This window comes from Notothenia coriiceps, unplaced genomic scaffold, assembly GCF_000735185.1.
Source record: "Notothenia coriiceps isolate Sejong01 unplaced genomic scaffold, NC01 NC01_scaffold00033697, whole genome shotgun sequence".
NCBI lineage: Eukaryota > Metazoa > Chordata > Actinopteri > Perciformes > Nototheniidae > Notothenia > Notothenia coriiceps.
This window is the reverse complement of record NW_011366398.1, coordinates 35,281-59,683: the sequence shown is the minus strand read 5'-3', so window position 1 is coordinate 59,683 and position 24,403 is coordinate 35,281. Positions and strand designations below refer to the sequence as shown.

Below are 24,403 nucleotides of genomic sequence, written 5' to 3'. Positions count from 1 at the left end.
CTGAAAGAGAGCTGTATACTTTTCAATAATGCAAACATCTTTAGAATATGATCACAACCAATAACAAATCATTTAAACTTGTTTATTCTTATCTTATGTCACCTAGGTAGCATTCTTTATGCATATTTTACTAATCACTCCCCTTTTAAAAACTATTTTTTGTACTGTGCTATAGTACACACATTGGAATGATTTCTTACTTTATTTTTTACAACTATATTAAATAGATAAAGGTGTGCTCTCTGGCTGGCTGAATGTATATAAGGGACACACTGACATTGTTAAAACACTTCAACATAGGAGAACTAGGATGATAATGTTTGCACACACTGTCAGTTGTGAATTTGCATAAGCTCTTGCATTCTTCCCTGGTAAAACTTGTATGACCTACCTACTGCTGTTCTGCATACACATGGTTTTATAGTAACAACAGATGTGATGCATTCACTTTCACTGCTGCCACCAAGATATCCTAATGAAACTGAATGTTAACACAGCTCATACGGATATTATGAAATCAATATCAAAACAGTAACAGTTTCCTTTAAATGTGACCTCATTTTGCAAATGCTGTGGTATCCAAACAGGTGTTTATCGTTGAATGTTTTTGTAGTATCTCATGCAATTTGTATTGTTAGAGATCTAAATATGATATAAATAAGCTATGTATCAACCATGTACTGCATACAAATTATTGATATAGTTACACTTACAAACAACCTGCTGTGAAAATGTGCTTACCATGTACAGAAGAAAGGGAAAGGCCAGGAGAAATATCCAAAGGTAGAGGTGGAAGCAGTTGGAGAACGTGCTCTGATGCGGGTCCACATACCAGCCTCCAGTGAGGGAAGCCCACACACCCTGCCGTAATATCTGAAGCGCTTGGGAACCCATCTTCACCTTTGAGTCTAACCAGAAGCTCAAATGCTTCCTCCGAGGCCGTGGTTAAAAAAAACTGTCCAACAGTTCGAGCCACAGTATCCTGTGTCTATGATGGCACTTCCATTGGGAATGGCAGGTTAACAGAGACTGTTTCATCAAGGACAACAGTTTGTCTTGGATATGTACACTTCAGTTGAGGTCAAGAGTCCTTGCATATTCTTGAGCCAGTATGTCTTCTCTCCCTGCACCAACGCTGCCTCCCTCTAGCCTAATCCTTGCTGGGTAATCGGGTGAGGGACTTTTTGGCACATTGGAAACCCACTGAATGTATGAAAAAACATTCATCTGTAAGAAAGATCAAAAACATTTAAAACATTGCATTCAGTGGACGCAAATTATTGCTCATAAAAGTACACTGCAAGTCACAAAAAAGGTTTAGATGTATTCAAAACAAATTAAACTGTCCACATGCACATATCAAATCTTTAGATAAACACTTTAAAGAGTGTTTCTAGTTGTTTTGTTTGCTTTGAGTAAGCTACTTCCTTAAATTCCAAATGATAATAACGAAACATTGTGGTTTTCTTTTGATTTTCAACTGATCTTTAATTAGTCAGAAACTATCACCATATCAATGGGACTATATTTGAGTTTGATATAAAACGTTATATATTTTTTTCATGTATAACTTCTACCATGGATCAACCAATAATAATCATTTGAGCTGCTACTACAATAGAGTTGTAGAATGTTTAAGTATTAAAAACACAGATTAGAATGGCTTTAACTGACACTGGCACACGCTAACGTTACAATCAATCATTACAAACTTGTTTGTCAGTCAATGTCTTCTGTCCAAAACAAATAATCAGGGAAGCTAAACAAAATAGTCGATGTATCTATCAGATTTAAAAGAGGATGACAGAGCTTATATCTCCCTTTTCTCATCTACAGGCTAATGGTGTGCCAGCTAGATTAAGTTTTCTGATTGACATTAGCAAACTAGCAGGCAATTTAGCCTAGCCCACGAATATCTCTGTGCATTTATTCTCCGTGAAATTCTAACTGTTCAACCAACAACGCCTTCAACCACCTCGGTGAATATAAAAACTCGATTGGTAGCAGCAGCATAATACTGCAGACTGACTGACAAACATTAAACATATTTGGACTGCTTGACGCTAGTTACCGGCTAATGCTAGGCCGCATACATCAGCATTTCATCCTGGGTAATGTCCCTATCGTTAGCAGGGGAAATGTAACGACAACCGTCAACAACAAGTTAGCTTAACCGCTGGTCGCTAGGCGATTGTTAGTTCCTCGTCGTTAGCTAATGTTAGCTTGATAGGTTTGATAATTGTGCTTACATTAAAATGTTTTCCACATTTGGCTCAAACCTTACAATTAGCATTAGTTGTCCAGCTTGGCTCATATCCTCCTTCCGCATCCAGTCCTTGCAAAATCTCAGAGCTTTCCTTCTCAGGATGCTAGCGAGCCTGTCCAAAAACTGTAGCTTACTTTTTGCTTGCGTTGGCTAACTTGTCATTTTTTCCTGAGGGCCCCCCATCCTCTTTGGTATTAAAGGTTGACAGACATGCAGCGGGAGCGGAGGTCCTCTCTCATGACGGACGACAGCTGTTTATTGGTGTAAAATGGAGCCTATGTTAAAATGTTTCAACAAGCTAGCTAACTGTATAGCTAGCGTTAGCTAACAACTAGTTGACACACACGCACGGACCTACGCATGCACGCACGTACGCACAAAGAGCGATCAAGAGGGGGAGAGAGAGATTCCCAGGCGCTGATTGGTCGTATACAGTGACGTCATGGGAAGGGTTTTTAAGAGAGACATTGACATGAATTGTAGTTTATGCCATGAGTGTATTTTATTGATGTTTAAAAAGTTGTATATTTATTTTGGCGTCGCTCAAGTGCTTTTATTACTGAGACCATTAATGAGACATATTGTTTAAAGCGCTTAATTCATACAGAGATGTATGGACAATGAGTAGGCCTACTGTACATGAACCGAGATTGTGGTTGTTGGGGCTTGAAAATGCTGTCCTTGGTTTACCAGACAATATAGGGTCAAGGGTCAGGATTAGAGGGGAAGGGATAAACACACGTTATAAAGTACCTGTTTGTTTCACGATTCAGGCAAGTCATTGCTAAATTAAAACAATATTTGTATCCTCTACTTCACCAACAATATTAATACAATAACAAAAGAAGTCTCACTGGATCATAAGTATTGATGCAACAACTTGCTAACTTGCTAACCTTAAATGATGCATCTTAATATTGCTGTATAGCTTAATCTACTATAGATTATAGTAACATATGTTGTATTATTCTTAAATAGTAACTAAAGTTGTTAAATAAATGTAGTGGAAAAGGAAAACATTCTTATCTAATCACTTATTGTTGAATGAGGATACGATGACTGAATTACATACTTGACTGACATCTGACATACATTTGATAATGTATTTGGACAACCTTTTACCTATTATTATTATTATCCACAAAAAGCAGTATATACACTTTGTATATAGCACATATACTCTCAGAAATAAGGAACTAAATAAACAACTGTAGGATAAATACTTACTGTCTGAAGAAAATCTTGCTTGAATGTTGAGGGAACAGAGGTAGGTAGGAGCGGATGTGACATACGGGTTGTCATCTGGGCTTCTCTTGTCATAGCTGTTTTGTTGAATTAGTCTTGTGACATTTTGGCAATGCTCAATAGTGGCTTCTTGTATCCTCAAACTACCCCTTCTTCATGGCCAATGTCAGCACATATCAGACGTCACATAGACCAGACCTGCACCGACAATAAGCCCACAGGATTGTTCCCCATCTGTCTCAACACGAACGACTAATGGGACAGGTGACCTAGCCTGCTTGAAATACAATCTGTCTAAATTCTTGTCTTTTGTGATAAACCTCATCTGCTCTCACAGGATAAATGATGGCTGCTTTAGTGGGGGGCAACTACAGTCTATACATCACTCTGGTGTTCAGTGATGTGGAGATAACTTTCCTTCCATTTCACAGTTCCTTGTATTCTCAGCAGGGGGTAGTAGAACAACACAAACCACGCTACTGCTGACAAGCATACAGATTAGTGTTTTCATCAGAGAGATGGTGGAACATGATCTTTCTTTAAATTGAAATATGCAGGTCAGGTGACACATGTATCCATAACAAATTACTAATTAAATCAACCATCAATACATTGGACAATCAGAAGTTGTGCATATTGTCAATTTTTTCTAAAGTAAATAATACCTATGCTGACCTATTTGAGACAACACTAGTTGAAAAAATATTCTTGTTCTATAGTCTGAAGCTTCAAAATATGGTCAACAACCTTTGGCATAGTACAGTATGTTACTGATGTTGCTGATGTTAAATAAAGTAGACTTACTTAATATTGTAATATTATAACAGAGGCTGTTAAATCCTACATTTATATTCTCCTAATATTATAGTAGCTCCTTTGATGTGATAGCACCTTTTAGACCCTCTGCTTACTAGATGCCTACATCTTTCAAACACTCACATTGAACATTCAAGTTACTAGTAACTCTTAGTCTAGTCCTGATCATATAAGTGGCACTAACCATGGTTCAAAAGGCTTTATATATTTTTTCATTTGTCCTAATCTGCTTCGTTGAAATACATTTTTTTTAAAGTAAAGAGTGGACCTTAACGACAGAAGGAAGTGTAGCGTGCGAGTAAACCCTTAAACATTTCATTCTATATTAAATAATGGTCATCTAGGCGTCACTAACACACCAGAACTACGCAGTGCCTGAGAGAGGAAGAGAGAGAGAGGAGATGATGATGAAACTCCAGTGTAAGACACGATTTTAAAACACATCATGACCTGCAATTTGTGTGAAATGCTGTTTCTTCATGTTAAACGTGTTAAACCATCTTGTTAGCAAAGTATGACCATTTTAAAATTAAATCACTGTTAATTCTTTGTGTTGCTTTTATCCCAAAAGATTCACAACTCACAATGATTATCCCTAGTAGATAGATTAGTATATTATATTTATAAATTCCCCTGACCTCCAAAACTCTGTCATTTACACCTGTGTTTAAAAAATGTAAGACAAATAAGAGTACATTTTCTTTGTGAATCTACAAGAAGCAACACACAACACAGGTGTGTACAAAGTATATAATCAAGTGTATTTTCATCTTTATCCACGTTCTGTACACATATTAAGATCCATTTCACATGAACACTATACAATAGCAATGAGTGAGGAATGGAATATTTTCTGAGTGCTGAGCAGCTCATGTTGAATGGCACTTTCATAAAAAATAACAGGAAATCACAGAGCATGAATAAGTAAATGTAGACATAACTCAACAGAGAAAATGGCTTTATATTTTCAGATCCATTGAGTAACAGACTCAGCACATATAAAATGCACAATGCAACAAAACAAAACATTTGTTTGTTCCATCCTTGTGTTTTCTCTGCATAATCTGAACCGTCAATAATGCAAAAACAGAAGATATTTGCAGCTTTCAGAGGAAAGTGTGCTTCTTGTCTGGATTTAAGTAAAAGGCAATCTAAAATGGTATGTGTTAAGAGGAGTGGTAACAAGATACATCGAAATATCAATACAATTCACAAACCTTCAATTATTCATCTCATAGAATAGTCTCTTAGTAACTGATAGAAAAAACAATACATGTTTGGCTGCTTTACAAGGAGTGTTTATGTCTCAAATATATGTTTACATTTTCCGTGTACTTTTTGAATGATCCCGTGACAGTTTTGAGAGATCAAGCGTGAGCCAGCCTCTGGTGAGACGAGATGCTTCTCCCTTTCCAAGAAGAAATACTTCCTCGAATGTGTTTCAGTTTTCCTACAGAACCTGTGAAGTTCGGGCGGCAGCGGTTCTGATGTGATAGAGTGTGAGGAAGGGGGGGGGGGGGGCAGAGCGTCTCAGACGTTTATTCTTCTTCATACCTGTTCCCCAGCGGACACAATGCTTTTTCAATTGGCTAACCTCTATATGTACATACAAGCAATGTTTACAGAGAAATACCTTCACTGGTGTAGACTGACTTTATCACATTTATCCTGACTGAGATCTCACATAAATAACATTTCTGATCCATCATATTATAAGGTTCACTGGCCGGAGAACGTAGTGTTTCATAATTCCTCTTTTTGAATGCCGTCTTTTTCTATATATGCTTCATTTATGATACTGCACCAGCAACATAATACCAACTCTCATGGACAGAGGCAGAGTGAATTTTAAAACCACCTAACATAACAATGAGACTGCAGAGATGATATCTTATTCAAATAAAAGTGCTTTCATTTCGAGTGTAGTCAGAATAACTTGGGTGCTTTCTGCTCATCTACCGTTGAAATTCAATAACTGCCCTGTCCTGCTTCATATATCACGATGGGGACATTGAGACTTGAGATAGAGCGTTACAAAGAGGTACAAAGAAGACATTTAGGCAAATCTGTCCAGATGTTCTCGCACTTTCTCCACTGTACCATGCTATATACAAAGCCAAAACGGGTATGCCTCTTCATATCCTGTTGAAAACATTTTTAGAAAAAAATGATACACTAACAAAGAACAGGTGAACGCAGACCGGGTGCACATTATGACCCGGAGAATTATTCAGATCTTGTTCTGTAGAGAAGGAATTTTATCATTGGGCAAACCTTGACTTTTGAGAAAAATGAAAAAAGCAAGCCTCGCTTTGTGCAGTTGTTTTTTGTGGCCTGTGAAAATGTCTCTGATGGTCGACCCGGGAGCGAAACGAAAGCATCACCTCTCTCAACCTCTTGTCTCAGTCCACACTTCTCTCCTACTCCGCTCTCAGACGTAATATTCTTTGTCTTTGTTCTTTTTGCCCTTTGTGTTTGCCTTGGCCACAGAGGCCGTTGCTGTGCTTTTGTCCTTGATAACTGCTCCGTTTTCCTCCACAGTGGAATTGTTGGCAAAATTGTGGCCCTGGTCTGACTGGTAGGAGCCCTCGTCCCGGTTGCGGTACTTGTACATGGCATAGAGGAGTATAAGGATGCAGAGAGCAGCAGCAGCCACGATACCAACCACCATCCCCGTGGTGCTGCTGGACTCCCTGATCACCTCTACGGCACCCGGCTGGCTGTTTTCATCAGAGGCTGCGGGGTTGGCTGTGGGCACATGGGGAAAATTGGGGGGGTAAGTTAGTCCTGGTGTGTTTCGGGAAGAAGGAGGAGCAGGAGGCAGAAGCACCTGGTCACGGGTGTTCATTTTGCCTGCGGGGATGTGGAGCTTGTCAGGGTTGGTGGTGGGAACATAAGGAGGTAGGGGGCGGGGTTTCTGGACTCTACCTTCACCATCGGTGGGAGGTGGAGGAAGAACTGTCCTGTCAGTGACCATGGGGGAGTTATTTTTGTAAAAGTCCTCGTCATCCGATTCTGTCATCTCCCCAGAGCCGAAAGCCGACACCTCCACAGGGTCACCACAGTCTTCCTGGTCCGGGGGGCAGGAAGGGTGAGGGGGGAGTATCAGGGGCTCTTTGGTGGTGTCAAGTGGGGAGAGGAGGGTAGGGGGAGGAGGGATGACGGGGTAACGGGTGGCGATAGATGGGGGCTCAAGGGAATCCACTGTTATAATAGGCAACACTAATTCACCTCCTAAAAAGGAAACAGAAAAGGTAGGGGATCCTAAATTAGAGCGGAATTACAATTTTAATTCAGGCAATAAACTTGTGCTCATTAAAATAGAGGCACAATCTGCTCATTACGTATAATTTGACTGAGGAATTAAACTAATATTAGCTGGCTTATCAGTGCTAGTATGCATAATCACCACACATATTATGATTCCTCTATAATCAAGAGTATTCACAACATTCGGCACAAGAAGAGACTAATTAATTAAAACCACCTTTTTCTTAACAACCTACACGTCTTATGTGGAGTGTGTGCGCACATCGTGTGTGTAGCATTATTCAAATATAGTACAAGAACATTAGAGAGCTCACATGTAGACACAAACATACAAGATGATCCCTGAAAGGCGGCAGCTAAATGAAGAGCATATAACAAACATAGCAAGTAAGAAGCAAAAGCAGAGTAAATTAAAAGGACATGCTGCTGTATAAACATCTGAAGGCGTGCTTCGGGGGTAAAAGGAGAAACACAGGCAAGTTATTTTACATTGAAAGCAATGTGTGTGTTCTGTACATTTGTATTCCTCATCAAACAACCCCCTCACATATGTAGCTGTATTTATAATAGGTATTCTTCTGACTTCTTTTGCATTGAGCTTTGACTCTCAGGTCAGAATGTTTTCCTGGAGGAATATTTGAGTATGTTGTTTTTTATGGCCACTCGTTTCTCTTTCATCGTTATTTGAGTCACACTTTACAGTGTTTTTCAGTCAACAACAAACAGTTCTGATAAGGTCATATTAATAATTGAGGCAGCCATAATAAGGGCAGACTCCTGTCTCAGCTCCACAGCTCATTTCTGTCACACAGCCTGATCTACTGTCCACTGTGTTCCCCACTTAATGACTGCGCTACTCTTCCATCCAATTAGGTGAGTTACTGACATGGCTTAAAAGCTAATGCACTGAATGAATTGATACCAGTGGAGACTGTAAGAACAGCGGTTCAACAAAGCTTCTGTATAAATGAAAGCTGCACAAACATGAACTGAAAATGGAGAATGGAAAATTACTAATGGCTGCCTGAATTCAATGGGGTTTGTCTTGGTGTGTGAGAGCTGGACGCCCATGGTTTCTTTTCTCTGTGGCTGACCCACCTGTTCCTGGTTCACACTCTTCCAGGTCTTCATCATCACTTGGACACTCGGCTGATGCCACCAAAATATCATCAGAGTTCTGCGGCTGAAAGGCAAAGATAGAAAAAGTGTTGTTTTTTTACAAATATAGAGTCATCACATTCCCATCATCTAGATTTGTGCTCAGCTTGTATTTAGTCTCGCTGGCTGACTGCCCGATTTGAGGGGGAAACTGCAGCATACAGCACTGTGCCACTTTCGTGTTTTTTGTTGCTTGGAGCAACGCTACTTAGACTAGAAACTCAAAATGTGCCCATATGCAGCTGCTTTTGATCCTCCACCCCTGTGGCTGAATTCATGTGTTTACACAGAGTACTGCTGATGGAGAAGGATTTCTCAGTCAGCAGATGTTTTCATTAGATTCTATGTAATTTGCCCTTTGTACACTTCTTTTTTATTAACATTAAAAAAAACAAATTCTAATAAGCTAAATCAGTGAACATGTCTAAATTGGATTTTAGGTCGGACAGTGGACTCAGAAAACCTGAGCAGAGCGGGGAATGGATGGTTTGCAATTGGATTATTCAAATAAATTGAAAATACAGAGAAGATAATTTAAGGGAGCCCAGACAAAAGAATTATAATGGAAAATGCACACTGTATTTTTAATAGAAGAGACAGGGGACTTTTTTAATTAAATCTCAGGACTTCAAGTACAAGCGCTAAAATCCTTCCAATTTGGCAGGTTTGCAGCATTTTGGATTAAAATCAACTCGTTTGAAATGTTGGTTTCTAATGTTCACCAGTCTGGATGCATATATTGTGACTGATCCATGCCTACAATTCTTAAGGATTCAATACAAATATATTGAAGCATGAATGCTATTATTATCCTAGCAGACTTGGGAATAAAGTGAAATACGTGATGCATTTACAATCAGTGGGACCAAACCTGTTGTAAGAATGCATGCACAGTTAGCTAAAGGGTTTAAGTAGCCTCTCATTTTAATAATTATGGCATTCTACAAATGCGTCAGACATTCGAAAACAAGGGACATTTGATTTGAATGATTTCAGGGTCAGAATCATTTTAGCCTCCGGTGATTATCACATGCATATCTAAAGGAGGTAATTGCTGTTTGATTTTAATTTAAGCTCTATAAGCAACTTCTGACGTGATTACACAAAAAGAATAATTTACCTTACTATGAGAACTCATGTGCAGTTTCACCCCGGCACAATAAACAACTGAGTTCATCTTTCTTTAATTAGAAAATATGAGTTTATTTTTACAAAGGTCAAGGCCATTGCCAGAGCGGAGAATTGAGGGCTCAGATTTGTGTACTGTATGATTGTCATTGGTTTATGATTGTATCCTTTTATTTACTTCCTGATAACCCAGGAGCTTGAGTGCTATACGTAAGACTTCATTGTCCCCATAATAAAAATCTCCAACCATGAGCAACATATAAAAGAGAGTGACATTGAGTTAGAGATAACATTAGTGTATAGGTGAGTTTCTCTAAGACTGTAAAGTTTGTTGAATACAAGAACAACATGCTGCTTTCAAATAGGGCAAAATACACACATAGATTGAACATATCATTCATTTTGGTTCCAAATGAATCCTTATTGTGTGATTTTGAGAGGAAAATTACAATTGACTGATAAATAAAAAGTTGAATATTGGTTGACCCCAGTATGAATGCTCTAAAATATGAATAAGGTCGCTGTAAATAGTTTGGGAAATGTTAGAATATCAAATACGGTTTGTTTGAATTAAATAAATTAGATGGCACATTCCTTATGAGCTATGTTTGGGTCAGAGCCATTTGAAATACTATGGAAAAACAGAACAATGTAAAGTCTTAATAATTCTTAAAATATTTGCAACAATATTACAAAAATAAAGCCCAATCTCTACAAACCACTTAAAAAACCCAGATGTATTTGCTTGATGTTCTGTTACTGAGCCATTTTAATATCCCATATGTTTTATTTCCCTGAAAAGTGGCCAAAAAAATCCTCATCTACTGTAAGTTACTAACCCACAACTTTTATACTCTATCTGACCTTTGAGATGCTCTCGCTCAAGCTGGGCGACCTCTGTCTGCGGGTGGTGGTCGTAGCCATGGTGGTGGTGGTCTCCATGATTGTGGTGGACATATCGGACACTGCCAGCGGGGTGGCGGAGGTGATGTCGGTGGTCAAAACAGAGAACGAGTCCCCGACCAGACGCAGGTTCCCCTCCGCCTGAACACTGGGGTCGTTCTCTGCTGCCAGCTTGAGCACCTGGAGACCGTTGTAGTAGAGCCCTGAAATCTGACCCTGGAAGGGCCGATCCTTGTCGTGACCGCCAATTTTAATGGCTGCCTGGCTGTTAAAGATGGTCAACTGTCTCCCTGAAGTTACACAGACATAGAGAGAGCAAGAGGTGGAAAAAAAAGGAAGAGAATAGTGGAGCAGACATACAGAAGTCACACGGGAGAGCTTGCATAGGAACATCATTTGAACCAGGTGGGCTTTTGTGATTATAACATCATACTTAGTCATCTATTTAAAACTTAATTAGACGCTAACTTTAAAGGGGGAAGGTTAGGTATTAGCAAGGTTATTATTTAGACTTTACAAATGCAGGTTACAATCAGAGGATGGTTATATGTTCAGGCTCTTATTTAAGTGTTTTGATTGGACGGAGACATGTTGAATTATCACGATGTAAGCAGACGGTCTGTGGGTGTGGTAGAAAGAAATGTATGTTATATTGCTGAATCATTGTAAATTCATCTGTTGGATAACTCCAAAATGCCAACGAAATCCAAAAGATTGGTAAACACCTGGGATATGCTTTTTGGGAACCGATTCTGGCTGGTTTTGTTGGATTTAAGAGAGACAACCAATAAGGCACCCCTCTGCACAACCTTTTTCTAATGGCAGCTTGGGTATAAGCAGCATGTGGGGAGAGGGTTTAACAAGCTCACTCTGTGTACTCTATTTCCAGGTTTCAGTACTAATAAATACATTTATCTAAGACAACAGAAGGTTTTTTCATTCATCACTAGAGGAGAAAGAGCAGATGTTTTTTCCAGTATATTTATTTATCACTCAGCTCCAGAACAGATGGTGCTAGGATGCAAGTCTTATGGCTTCTTTCTGAAGAGATGGGCACATTATTAACATGCTAGTGTTGCTATACTTTAGACTGTAAAGCTTAATGACAATAAAAGACATCCCTCCCTTACACTGACTTCATCAGCCATTAGGCCATTGATGCATGCTGTGCTCTGGGCGCCATGATTGTTTCACCTCCTGAAAGGGCCCAATGATATCTAATCTAACAGCAGGACTGTCGGCAGCCTCCCTGATAAGCAGTGTTACATCAGAGGAGGAGGAGGGCTCCAGTAATGGGCCCCTCTCTGGAGAATACTTATTAGCAAAGTTATTGGCTACAAACAGTGATCTACTTTAACAGCCTGTCAGGGCCTGTTTTGTCGCAGCAAAAAAGAAAACATCAGCTTGGGAGTCTGATGTGGTTTGTGGCGGTACAAGATAAGGTAATACAAGGTTGCAGGGAACACGAAAGGGGAAATAAACTAATTTGGTGAGATAACATCCAGGAGTTTTTTTTTTTAAATGTTCAGTTTAGTAGGAACGAGACTATGGTGTCACATGTTAGATTCAATGGTGTTCATTGGAGTCTTTCACCCACAAAATGATAATTTGTTTTTCAATTATTCATCCCGTGTTGCTTTGAATTTGTGAAAAAACGTGGTTTTACTTGGATGCCTCCAGGGTGACAAACCGGTCTGAATGCATTGAAGGGAAATGGAGGACCCGTTTAGGAACTCTCACACATCGCAATCAAATCCAATTCTCATTTATCCAGAAATGCAAGAAAATACATGTTCTTTCAAAAACGTTAAGGTAACGGGGTAAGTTATTGATATACAAATAGTCATTTTGTGCGTAATGTTTTAGTTCCATGTAAATGTTACACAGCATATTAATGATATTTTATGTATAGCAATTACACACAGTATCTAATTACACATTAAGAGGGACGATAGAGGGTTAGACAAGGGTTATGTTTTTTTAGGTATTCGGTTTAAATCTTTGTTAAGGTGCAGCTTATCCACAAGGTTAAGGATGACAAAGAATAAATGGCAAGTACGCCATTCCCCTTCACTATGACATTAATTTTGAAGTCCACTTAAAGCTATATTGTGGTAATCATAATCAACAGGCAATAGAGGGTCAAATTAAAATGGATGTTTACATCTGGGTCACTTGTCACCCTTGTCTTCTGGCACTGCACCTCTCATGGGGAAGAGTTATTTAGTATTTATTTCAGGGATTAATTATTCATCAGTTTATTTTTTACCTTTATCGAGTAGCCACTCGTCAACTACCCGACCAAGTCTGTATGGGATTCTTTGTCTAGCAATAGCCAGTCGTTCATTATCATAGTGTCCTTCAAAGAATTTGGAGAGACAGATTAAAGGTTAAAGTCTGCAAGCTGAAAGATCACATGGTTAGAAACAGAGTTATAATGGCTAACAGGTTTAACAAGTTATCAATTTTAACCCAGCTGTGAGTTAAAAGAAACTTGTGCTTTACTTAGTGTTATCTAGTTATTACGAGTAGCAGAGGTTGTATTAATTAGAGTTTAGGCTATTTATAATGTGCTGCCCTAGTTAGAGTTATTTAGTTATTTTTTAAGCAATGCATGATTCCAATTGCAGTCAAATTTAAAATGATTTTAGGTACTGTATAAAAAAGAAGAAGTTATTGCAGGTAAGAAAGCATTAAGAAAAGCAGCCACTTCAACAAATACAATCATGAAAACAGTTCAGCATTTAGACAGTGATACACATTCTGTAGTTGCAGCCAACAATACATTCACAATTGACTGCAGTCATTACAGAGGGCTGAAGTCTCACCCCACTCCTATTCCACAATGTACTTTCATGATATACTGCGTTACATACAATGGGAGCAGTAGTGGTTTAATTCTGAACGAGATTTTCAGACTAAATAAACAAGTGGGTAAACAGTAAGCTCCATCACCAAAACCTATTTCTATTGATCTATTAAATGCCAAACTACATTGTGGAATCAGGGCTAATAGGACTTCCCCTCTCTATATACCACATGCAAACACAGAAGAGTAATTCATCGCAAACAAACGTAGACAGGAAATATACTGTTTGATTCAAAGTATAAGAATTGCCCAGTGTATACTAATTCCATAAATACATTTCATTCAGTCTTGTGTTGATTTAGAAGAAGTCCTGTCAATCATCAGCCACACTGTTATGACTTTACTGTTGTTGACACTATTTATAAACTACCACAAGTGTAGGGTACCAAATCCATGTGGAGTAGGTTTTCTAAAACCCTGTTTAATTCACGTGTTCTGTATGAATATGTAAATGAACTGATACAAACAAACAAAGAGCAGTTTGAAGTCAGCCATGTTGTTGGACAATAAATGAATAAAAAGGATTAGGATTACAGTTGAAAACGGAAAGGGATGCAGAGTAAATAAACGGTGCATGAAAATTGAATTGAAGCTTACGAGAAATGCAAGCAGAGTTTTTGCATTTTTGCCTCACACAAAGGTCGTTACTTGGTTTCCGTTTGAAGGCAACAATAGTTATAAATCCTTGTACACTTAAAGAAACGTTACGTCACGAAAAACACAGCTTCAGAGCAGTTCCTGTGACAATTACAAAGTCTTTTTTGTGCAGGCCTAGAATCCACAAAGGCCTCACAAGCATTTTGGAAACTTGCCCAAGAGGTTATATGTACACTTCACTAAATTACTACTATTACTCTATTTTATACCCATTGCACAATTCCTGGATTCAGATGCCATGTGCTTGTGTGCTTTAAGCACCAGCTGGAGGCAGAAGGGACTCGGTTTCCTCCCGCTCCGCCAGCTGGAGCACCTGTTCTAAACAAGGTTAATTGGTTGATTGGTTCAGAGCAGGTTAAAGCACAGCCGGTCGTGATCACATTATGAACGTTGGGTTTTTTGGTCTATGCGTATATGTTTGGTATGAGTGTATCAAAATGGATGAGCTTTAAACTTTTTGTACGGGGGAAAAAATCTGTGTGAAAGGTGCATCCTATCTTCTCCATTTTGTTTGTTTGCCTTTGTGCCCGTGCAGATACAATCCACATTGAATATGCAATGCCATGAAGGTATTTGGATTTTCCAAAAACACTGAACCAGAATAAAATGTGTATATCATATAATTTTGGAGTATGGATATGGAGTAGGTTATTTATCCTCAGGCAGAGTTACTTTAATTATGTACATATTTATGTATAGCATAGTATTTTATGTTATAGCATCTGATTAAAATGTAAAACACATATCCATCATTTTAGAGCTGAGCCTTTTATCTGGCAGAAGACAGTATAAATTCAGCTAAATCCATCAATATGTTTATGCAAAACAGACGTTATGGTAAGGTCACCTTGTTGGTGTTTACAAGTGGCCAGATGAATATGGATTTAAGCATGTTCTCAAGAGAATTGTAAATGTCAACAATTTATCAGCTGAACCGACATCATCCACCCGGGTTAGTTAACACTGCCTCTATAGACCTGGAACAGGCTAATAGATCAACCAAAAAAGATAGATATTAATTTAGATTTACATAGTAATTGAACAGAAAAATGTTTTGTGCTACCCATGGATATCTTTTATGTACTCACACAGACATACTGCTTCACTTACTTTTCTGATCTGCTACTTTTTTTCCCAAGTATCTGGCAGACTGGCTTCAAAAACGACAGCGGCTAATGAAAATTATTTCATTGCTAAACATATACAAGGCAGCTTGAAGCAAATGTATCAATTTCAGCTTATTACATTGTTTGCACAATATGGTTATGTCCAGTTGTATGTGTGTTGCAATTTAATAGAGAGCTCACAGAGTGATGAAATAACTAGATGGGAGAGCTGAATTAAAATGAGCCACTGGGTAAATTGCCAATCTTTTTTTCTCAAACAGTACATTTCAAAAGTGGTCATTCAAGGATTTATGTTCGAGAGGCAGACGTGCAATCCTCTCTCGTTAATCCAGACGCTCCATGCCAACTCTGTATGTATCGTATAACCACATAGTGAGGCCAATCAGTCTTACCTGGTGGATATCGCTCAATAACCGGATTGCTGTCCACCTGGAGGGTAGCATTGCCTCCGCTGCGTGTGAAGCGCACTACATGGTACTTGCCGTCATTTACAATGACAGCAGGCTCATCGATGGTGATGTCATCTGTCCCCACGTTGAAGATGACACCAATTTTCCCTTCATCCTGCAGGTAAAAAACAAAGAATGACACGTATTTCACATTTATATTCACTCCAAACGTGCAGCCTATAGAGTTTCCGTCGGTTTCAGGGTTGTAGAGCCAGAGACCTTGTTTAAAAGCGTATCTTTTGTGACATGGACAGCATGTTTAGTTCTCTCTTCAGGGTTCGGTATCGTTCCCCCTCAGCGGGCAGCTCAGGTTTCCTGATGTGGATCTCTCCTGACAGAATCCTTCTGCTTCTATTTTGGTTGACCAACTTTTCCTCCTGCAGCATCTCCCTGCTCCTGCCATCCTTCTTTAAAGATCAAAGCTGCTTCTCAAGCAAGCCTTTGGGTGGCACTTATAAGAAACGTGATAAAAGCTGCATGTGGGGGTGTCAGTGCCTGTCTGAACTTTGTTCATCAGCCGCCTTGCAGTGTTTCTAAAATGCAACACCAGGTCAAAGTGCTAAATGTGTGGAGACATGTGTGTGTGAGCAACAGAGGAGCACAGAGGAGCACACACACTCTGCTCACTAAGCTGTGCAATATGGCCTGAACTGTTGTTGTTCATATCCTGATAACAATATATATCAGAACAGAGCATGTTTTCATACTAGTCCATATGAAATAACTACATAGTAATGCCTATTGTTGTTCATTCTTGTTTGATTTAAATTATTGTTATACTATAGTTCCAGTTATACAATGACTATTAAGATATCAGTTTGATTTAAGCAGAATAATTGGGTGTAGGCACGCAGCTAAAAAAATAAAGCTTAACGTTTAAATTATGAAAATCCTGCAAACCTCTTCAAAGTTGAAATAATAACCATATGCGGGTAGAACCCTGTCCTACTTGCTATTATCAATTAAGAAATCATAATTGAGAATCACGATATCTCAATATAGAACCTCTTAACAATATGATTGTACTGTAAGGCAATACATTTACATTTTTAATTATCACCGAGCCCTCTACAAACCAGTGGACTGATATAGCTTTTGTACTACGATGAAACACCGACAAAAAAAAAAATCCTACAATGAAGAGAGCTCATTAATCACTACAGTATGACCCGGAACATGACAGCCTGAAGGTTAAGTGTGACAATAAAAGTCGACAAACCAAATTACAATGTAATTCATTGGCACTCATAACACAAGTGGTCAAGTGGTTATGCAACGAGAGCGTGTATCACAATATGTCTTAAATGCAGGATCGTGTGCACATAATTAGAAAGTCATTAAAATAACACAATATTAATAATAGGCCGTGTAGCTTCCCTGATATCCTTCAGCTGTTTAGTTTCAAGGGCCAAGAGTGTGCAGGTTTTATTCAAACAGCCTCTCCTCCCACAGCTGGTTGCACTATATCACATCTTCAACAAGAGAGGCGAGAAGAAGTAAACATAGAAATAGGTTGTTTATTTTAATGAAATACTGCATACTGAGGGGCCTGCATGGCACAGGGTGGAGACAATATTTACAGCCCATATGGATATTAAAAATCTCCCACACATTTATAATAATATGACAGATTGTTCCTTTCTCTCTGGATTTGAATACTGCATTACTCATTGAAAGACCGAAACATTTCTTTCTGTAATGTTGGCTGCTATTGTGTGAAGTAAAACCTGTCTCGGAGCTTTTCTCTCAACTGCTAATTATATGTTAAATCCTTCCGGAAACCTTTTCAATTTGAAATAATTATTCATGCTGACAAAGTTGGTGTGAGGTACAGAAGTCTGAAGAGACCTTGAACGTCCTATTAGTAACGTCACTTCAATCTTGAGAAATGTTCAACTTATTTCACATTAAGGAGCTCTCTCTCTAAATAAAGACCTTCATTTTGGAGGTCAGTAACAGGTCGATGGCTCTTTCAATTGTCTTCCTGCCATCACTTGAAGGTTGTTAGGAACCAAGAAGGAAGCAAATGTGTTTATGACTCATCAACTACAGCTGGATAATCTAACTCACACAAGTCAAAAGGAAGATGAAACCCCTTCATGACAAATGTCTGCCCACTCACAGTTACTCACATTGACACTGAGTTAATTACCGTCAGCTTTAGGGAGAATCAGCAGGGTCTCAAGTCGTATCTTATCATAACAAATGTATGGTGAAAAAACACACTATAACCTTTTCTTACTGTATAATCCCTATATCAACTGTAAGACATCTCTCTTATATTCCTGTCTTTAATCACTCTTCCCAAGAAGCAAACTGATGAGTACTCATAATGAAACTTCAGTGTAGTGCAGTCTCAGGTCGAATTCAGTGCATGTCCTCTGGACCACATTAACATCTCCAGGGTCCAAACCCTCTTTAACAAAGGAGATGCTTCTATTGTGCTTACTTTGCAGCACGATCACAAAACAGCCCCAAAGCACCTTCTGACAGCTGGCAAAGCATCACTGCTGCAGCCCAGTTTTGATAAACAAAAGTTTGGCCTTTCCAGGTCACTTTTTTTCTTAATGCCCATGTGTTTGGGTATCAAGCCAGACAGGCATATATACTCGTGAAAAGCCACGCAGTGTCCCACCTAGCTGTTTTGAAAGCAGCTCTGACAGAATTTGTTTTTTCTTGGAGTATTGTCTGTTTCCATCGGAGCTTCACTGCGCTCGTTCATTTGAGAGGAAAGGAAGGATTTATTGTTATACCCACTGTTCGAAATGGTACTTGCGTTGCTATGGTTACGGCAGGCGATGCTGGCGCGGTATTTGATATTTTCATACTGATATTTCTTTTAACTCTGGCTTTGAAATCAAAAATATGGCGAAACGAAAACAGCCAAGCCTCGCAGCTTTTGGATTCCCAAGCAAAGAAGCGAAGGAGTCTAAAAATGACAACGTGAACGGAACAACTTTTAGTTGGCCGGCTGTAAGCGGCGTTAGGGTCGAGTTTGACAGCTCCACACCGAGGGAGAGGCCTGCCGATGCGGAGCCTGAAGAGGCTTCAACAACGGCCACAGCCGCCGGCGCCACCTGCGCTAGCGAACCTTTCCTGACGATGCCCATGACCTGCCTTTTAACTGGACACAGAAAAGATGGAGTGGAATGAAAGGTATCCATGGCTTTTAAAAAATTTTTTTTTTAAATGTGGATGTGAGATTTGCAAAGAGGCAAAAAGTATATTGATCTCTCTGCCGCTCGCAAAAAAAATCCACCTCAGTGCACCTTTCACAAGAATGGATTCAGGGAAAAGTCAGCAGTGATCAGCAGAATAACCTGCGGAAAAAGATTTCTAAGCACCAAGAGCCAGGCATACGAAAAAGCGATCGAGATTTCGGAGATGAGAATTTTGATCTAATGCAGGAAACATCAGGTCTGCCTATATGATTGCCAAACAAATAAATAAATAGGGCTCCCCCGAAAGCAAATGGGTAATTCGAAAACTGGTTCTATGAACTAGTGAACTAGTTTCTTATAAGCACACATTTGATGAGTTGTCTTTTTATTAGTCCCTAAATAGAACTTTGCAATGCCTTGTTCTGCATGACTCATGAACAACTACAAGGCCATTAGGAAAGGCTTTCCTCAAGAATGTTCAAATTACTTGAGTATTAATAGTAAGGTTGTTCAATATTAATTATGTTCTTTGTATGATTTGCTCAGTGGGGGAGTTATGAGTTTGTAGAACCAAATCAACAGCAGATGATATTTGTTCAGTTATTACATTTGTTCAAGGTGTAACCCATCACTGAAGAGAATGATGTGTTTTTTTCAGTTTGTGTCTGGAAAAGGAAACGTCTTTGGAATAGGGAGCATGTGTAAATTATGTCAAACAAGTGAATTAGTTATGAGCAAGATCTAACTTTTCAATGGGAAACATATTCTTAGCTACAAAGAATTATTTTATTAGTGCTTTATAATGAATAGCCAAAATGCTATATCCATGCTAATAGGCAACTAGTTAACAGTGAATGTGTTCCTTAATATACTTACATTTTTCAATGAGATGTTAAAAAGAAAGCAATATATGACGTATACAATTCTTCTACGATGGGTTACATTTTTAAAAGCACAGAGTGGAAAGATCATGATTCTTTAAATAAGATAAGCTTTCTATCTCACAGTGTTAGCAGCCAACTGTCAGTCTCTGCATACGACATGTTAACTCGTCTCTTTACTACACAGGAGCATTTCCCTTAGAAGCACATAGGGAGCTTGCATATAAAATGGTGGCACCGTAATTAAGGATATTATCATTCCTACTCCAACATAATGAAGGACTATTCATCACGCTAAGCATAGCATAACATAAAAGGAAATATTGTGAATTGCTTTTTAATCCTGAGCGGGGAAACAAGCGCCTATTCCTTTCTTTTTAAAGCAGATTACTGAATGGAAAAGACAGATCGTTATAAATAGTGAAACAAAACTTCAAACTGCTCCATGTAATATAGTGCGCGTTGTTTTCTAATTCCTTTGAACAGTTGTACATTTCCCAAACGATCAAAGCCCCCTATTTTCTCTTAAATGAGTTCTCTCTGAAAAAACGTATGACTGTAAAATATATTTCAGCTGAGGGAAAAGCTGCCATCAAAAAAAGCAACTTTCTTTTATAGTTATACTATTTAGTAAGCCCAGCACACAGTCTTGTGGCTGAATTATGTATCATACATTTAAAGTGAGGAATCCAAATGTTTGGGAATGCATACAGAAAGCAGGTTGAGCTCTGCCCTCCTGAAATATATATTATAGCATATTCATTACTCTTTGATCAAGCATTTTCATTCTAACATAGCACGGAAAATGTATTAAGAAAGTGGCCTTATTATTAAGCTCATTTTCAGGTTGATATTTGAATGTAGTGTCTCTACTGTGATACGCTTACATGCTTTAATGTTCAAAAAGCTCTTTATTGTTCTCATACTGCCTGTGCTGCAGCACCTCTTTTCACCCTCTGTCTGAAACCAGAGCCCAGTCTGCTCTGATTGGTTAGCTGGCCGGCTCTGTTGTGATTGATAAACACGCTACAGTTAAGGAAAATCCCCAAAAGCCTAATAGGGCCCCTTTAATTCCACGTCAGTCTGTGTAACTTCATCGACTGTAGTTTGAAGCTCTGCTGCCTAACGTTGCTTTGTCTAGTTGTCATCATTTTGCACAACGAATCCTTTGTTTCTGATTCCGATTTGTAGCTACTCATTACAAACAGGACCAATTGCATCTCTTTTGTTCACTCACATGAATGTGGTTTGTTTTTTATGCACAAAGCAATTGGTCTTCAAAGCCATTCACGCAGTTACAGTGTCAATTAACCATGTGACGATTTTCATGCAGCAATCTTCTGTTCACATAAGTGACGCTTGTTCCTTTTGCTGTTTGGATGACGCATTATAAGCACTGAGAATCAGGTGCTATTTACACCAGTAAAGGCGTTATCATTTCCTAAACGATCTCTCTGGTGCAAGACTAAGGTGACGTTTCATCTCACTCGCTGTAATAGTCAAATAGTCAGCTCTACTCAACGTGAATCATTTAACGCCTTCCATGCAATAACGCAAGCTAAAGTGCTTCACAGAGCAAGATTTAAAGAGTACAGATAACAATAAAAAAGAACAATAACATGTCTCACCATCCAGAGCATTTTGAACAAAATGTAAGTGTGCTCGGATTATTACCAGGCGTTGTTCTGAAGCCTTCATTGCATGGTGGCTTAGAACATAAAGATTGATATCTAAGGAAGATATACCGGATATTTATTCAAGAAATGAATTCTGTTCTCAGGCACCACATCTGAGAGCCCCAAACCCCTGTAGCACATAAAACTCGTTTATCATTTGCTTCTTTTAATATTTTCAAATCTCCCCTGTGGGCCGGCGTTAATTTGACCGGCGTACGGCTTCTCTCCGTCTTCACCTAGTTTCCACATTCTCGCTCTTCTTCAATAGACAAGCAGAGGGAGGGAACAGACTGATAACATGTAGAATTTAAATCCTGAAGAAGAAGGACAAGGAATGGCAAGCCGGGTCTGTACGAAACAATACGACGTGATTGGATGAAGCTCAGTTAGACAAACCGAAAAAGACAACCTCCGGAACCTCTGAACTCTGCTGATTGCCCTCCGCTGAGCAGTGATAGGGTGTCAGGGTAAGCAATCTGTCAGGGTGCAAAGACTTGGCAGATGCTGGGTAAAAAAACAAACACGTTTCAGCTAGCTCTGCACGCAGGAAGAAGTCGTTGCATTTACTTGCAACATTTCAAAGCTGGCAAAGTCAGTTTTACAGTTTTTAAAACAGGAAATACAATTTAGATGAGACAGTTTGAAAAACCCCCAAGGCAAGATATTTGTACCAAACATGTGTAGCATCTGGAAAGTGCAGAAACCAACCTTAGCGTCTCTATGTGGAAGGCCACTTTCTAATTGCAAACTCAATTAACTGAATATTAGTTTGAATCAAAATATGTACTCGATTGTATTTAAGTGATTAAGATGTCTCCTTTTACTGAAACTGATTGATTATGGAAGGTATTGAGATTAGATGCAGTTTTTTGTTACATCATCTTTTATTTGTAATACCTTAAATGTGCTAAGTACATTTGCCACTCTTTTCCACTTTTAAGAACACTTCAGTGCAGTTTGGAAATAATCTATGAATAGTATCTGCTACTGTTATACGGTTATTATGAAGCTTTCTCTGGGTGGTCTGATAATAAGGGCCCAACTCCAGTGGTTGTGTCCCGTGCTTTGACAACAGGTGTGATTTTAATTATTACACCACACGCAGACGTTTGACAGATCCCCCCGCTGGTCTTCATCGCTGCACATCTGTCCCGTGGCTACATGCTAAAAAGGCTGATTTCCCTCTAGAAAACCCTCAGTTGCCGCCAGCTGCTGATGAGTCACTTGCTTTCACCAAAAGACTTCTCTTTGTCTACTGACACACTGTATTGTGTTTCTATCTCGTGGTACAGTAGTCATTTATTTGTTCAATTTGTTCTCAATGCTTGCACTCCATTAATCAGCTATTATAACATGTTTAAGCATTAGCTAACACTTTGCTGATCCTTCAAGTTAAAACATTCATTTAAAAACAGAGGTTTATTTATTCTCATATTACACATAATCAAGATGAAGCATAAGCACTCTCCCAGACAGACTTTTATCAACACATCTAGGGGGAGATTATGATGTTTTCCTCATCTAAAAACGGCTTCTGAGCCATCATTTTTTAGCTCTTTTTCAACGTTAGTCACAAGCTGTTTACTTTCAAACTTGGGAATACATTACTCATTGTTGTTGTTGCTCAGACATTATTTCGTTATTCGTTTGGAGAGTGGACTGGTTTCCATAGTTCGACTCAGCTGCCCACTTCACATTGTCCTGATTTCCCTGAGATCTAAGGAGTTTGAGTTTCTTTTTTTGACACTGATTTTTATAATCATTGATATATAAGATGTTTTGTTTGTTGGGTATTCACAGATGTAATCAACAAATTAAAAATAGCACAAAAGGAAGGAACTTAAGTGCTATTACGGGTTTTAGTGCCTCTCAAATATTTATAACAAGATTTTGTGAATTGTCTTGTTTATAAATTAGAAATAAACTCAAATACAGCAACACATATCAGACAATCTCTCTGTCAAATCATACACATTTGGAAATGTAAGTAGCTTCCTGGTTTTCTAGATTTGTATAAGAGAAAAGGAAAGTGCACAATATTTCTTATTCTTGTATTTTAGAGAGATACAGTAGAAAGAAGGATCCCATTACGAAAAGAGAAAAGTTTGCTTCAAGCCCCACAATCTGCTTCCCAGACTTACTATGTGCAGCTGAAGATAGTCTCCGAGCCCATGGGTGCTCTCCACTCGCACCAAGATGGCGTCCTTCTGCTGAGTGCTGAAGCCCACGGCTAACCGGTCGGCTCGGGTGCTCGGCCGCTCATTGGGGGCCCAGGTGAAAGTGATGAGAGCCCCCCCTTTCCCAAAAATGTACGTGGTCCCAGCTGGAGAAAAAGAAAGAAAAAGAAGAGTGATTTGTTATATATTGTTATTTCTTAAAAGTACTGTGCCTTGTATAAAGATGAGATTCAGATTCTCNAGCGCGTGGAATTTTTTAGTGAGGCTCTTGAGGCTCTACAGGTGTATTTTGCTAAATCACCTTTATTGAACATACAGTAACACAAATACTACACATCCAGTGGATGTGTAGTATTTGTGTTACTGTATGTTCAATAAAGGTGATTTAGCAAAATACACCTGTAGAGCCTCAAGAGCCTCACTAAAAAATTCCACGCGCTCCGCGCTCACATTTTGCGGGGCCCGCGTGCCTTAGCACCGCTGCTATGACTCCATCCTAGGGGAAACACTGAGTGTGGATTTGTTTGACATTGGCCTAACATATTGTGTTGCATAGTTGCTGCTTAGGAGTGGCCATTAGGCAAGGCCAAATATTTACAAGTAGGACCGTTTTTTACAAC

The 24,403-nt window shown here is 39.0% G+C and overlaps 1 protein-coding gene across 1 annotated transcript; it reads right to left on the bottom strand.

Moving 5' to 3' along the window:
- Positions 1-5,067: 5,067 nt before the first annotated feature.
- LOC104961752 (neurexin-2-beta-like) lies at positions 5,068-24,360 on the bottom strand. Its single transcript, XM_010790090.1, has 7 exons — positions 24,324-24,360; positions 23,748-23,929; positions 15,832-16,003; positions 13,056-13,145; positions 10,748-11,076; positions 8,696-8,780; positions 5,068-7,561 (listed from the first exon to the last, which is right to left on the bottom strand). Exons 1-7 carry the CDS (start codon positions 24,358-24,360, stop codon positions 6,759-6,761), a joined length of 1,698 nt encoding a protein of 565 aa, XP_010788392.1. The 3' UTR covers positions 5,068-6,758.
- Between the last annotated feature and the right edge of the window lie 43 nt (positions 24,361-24,403).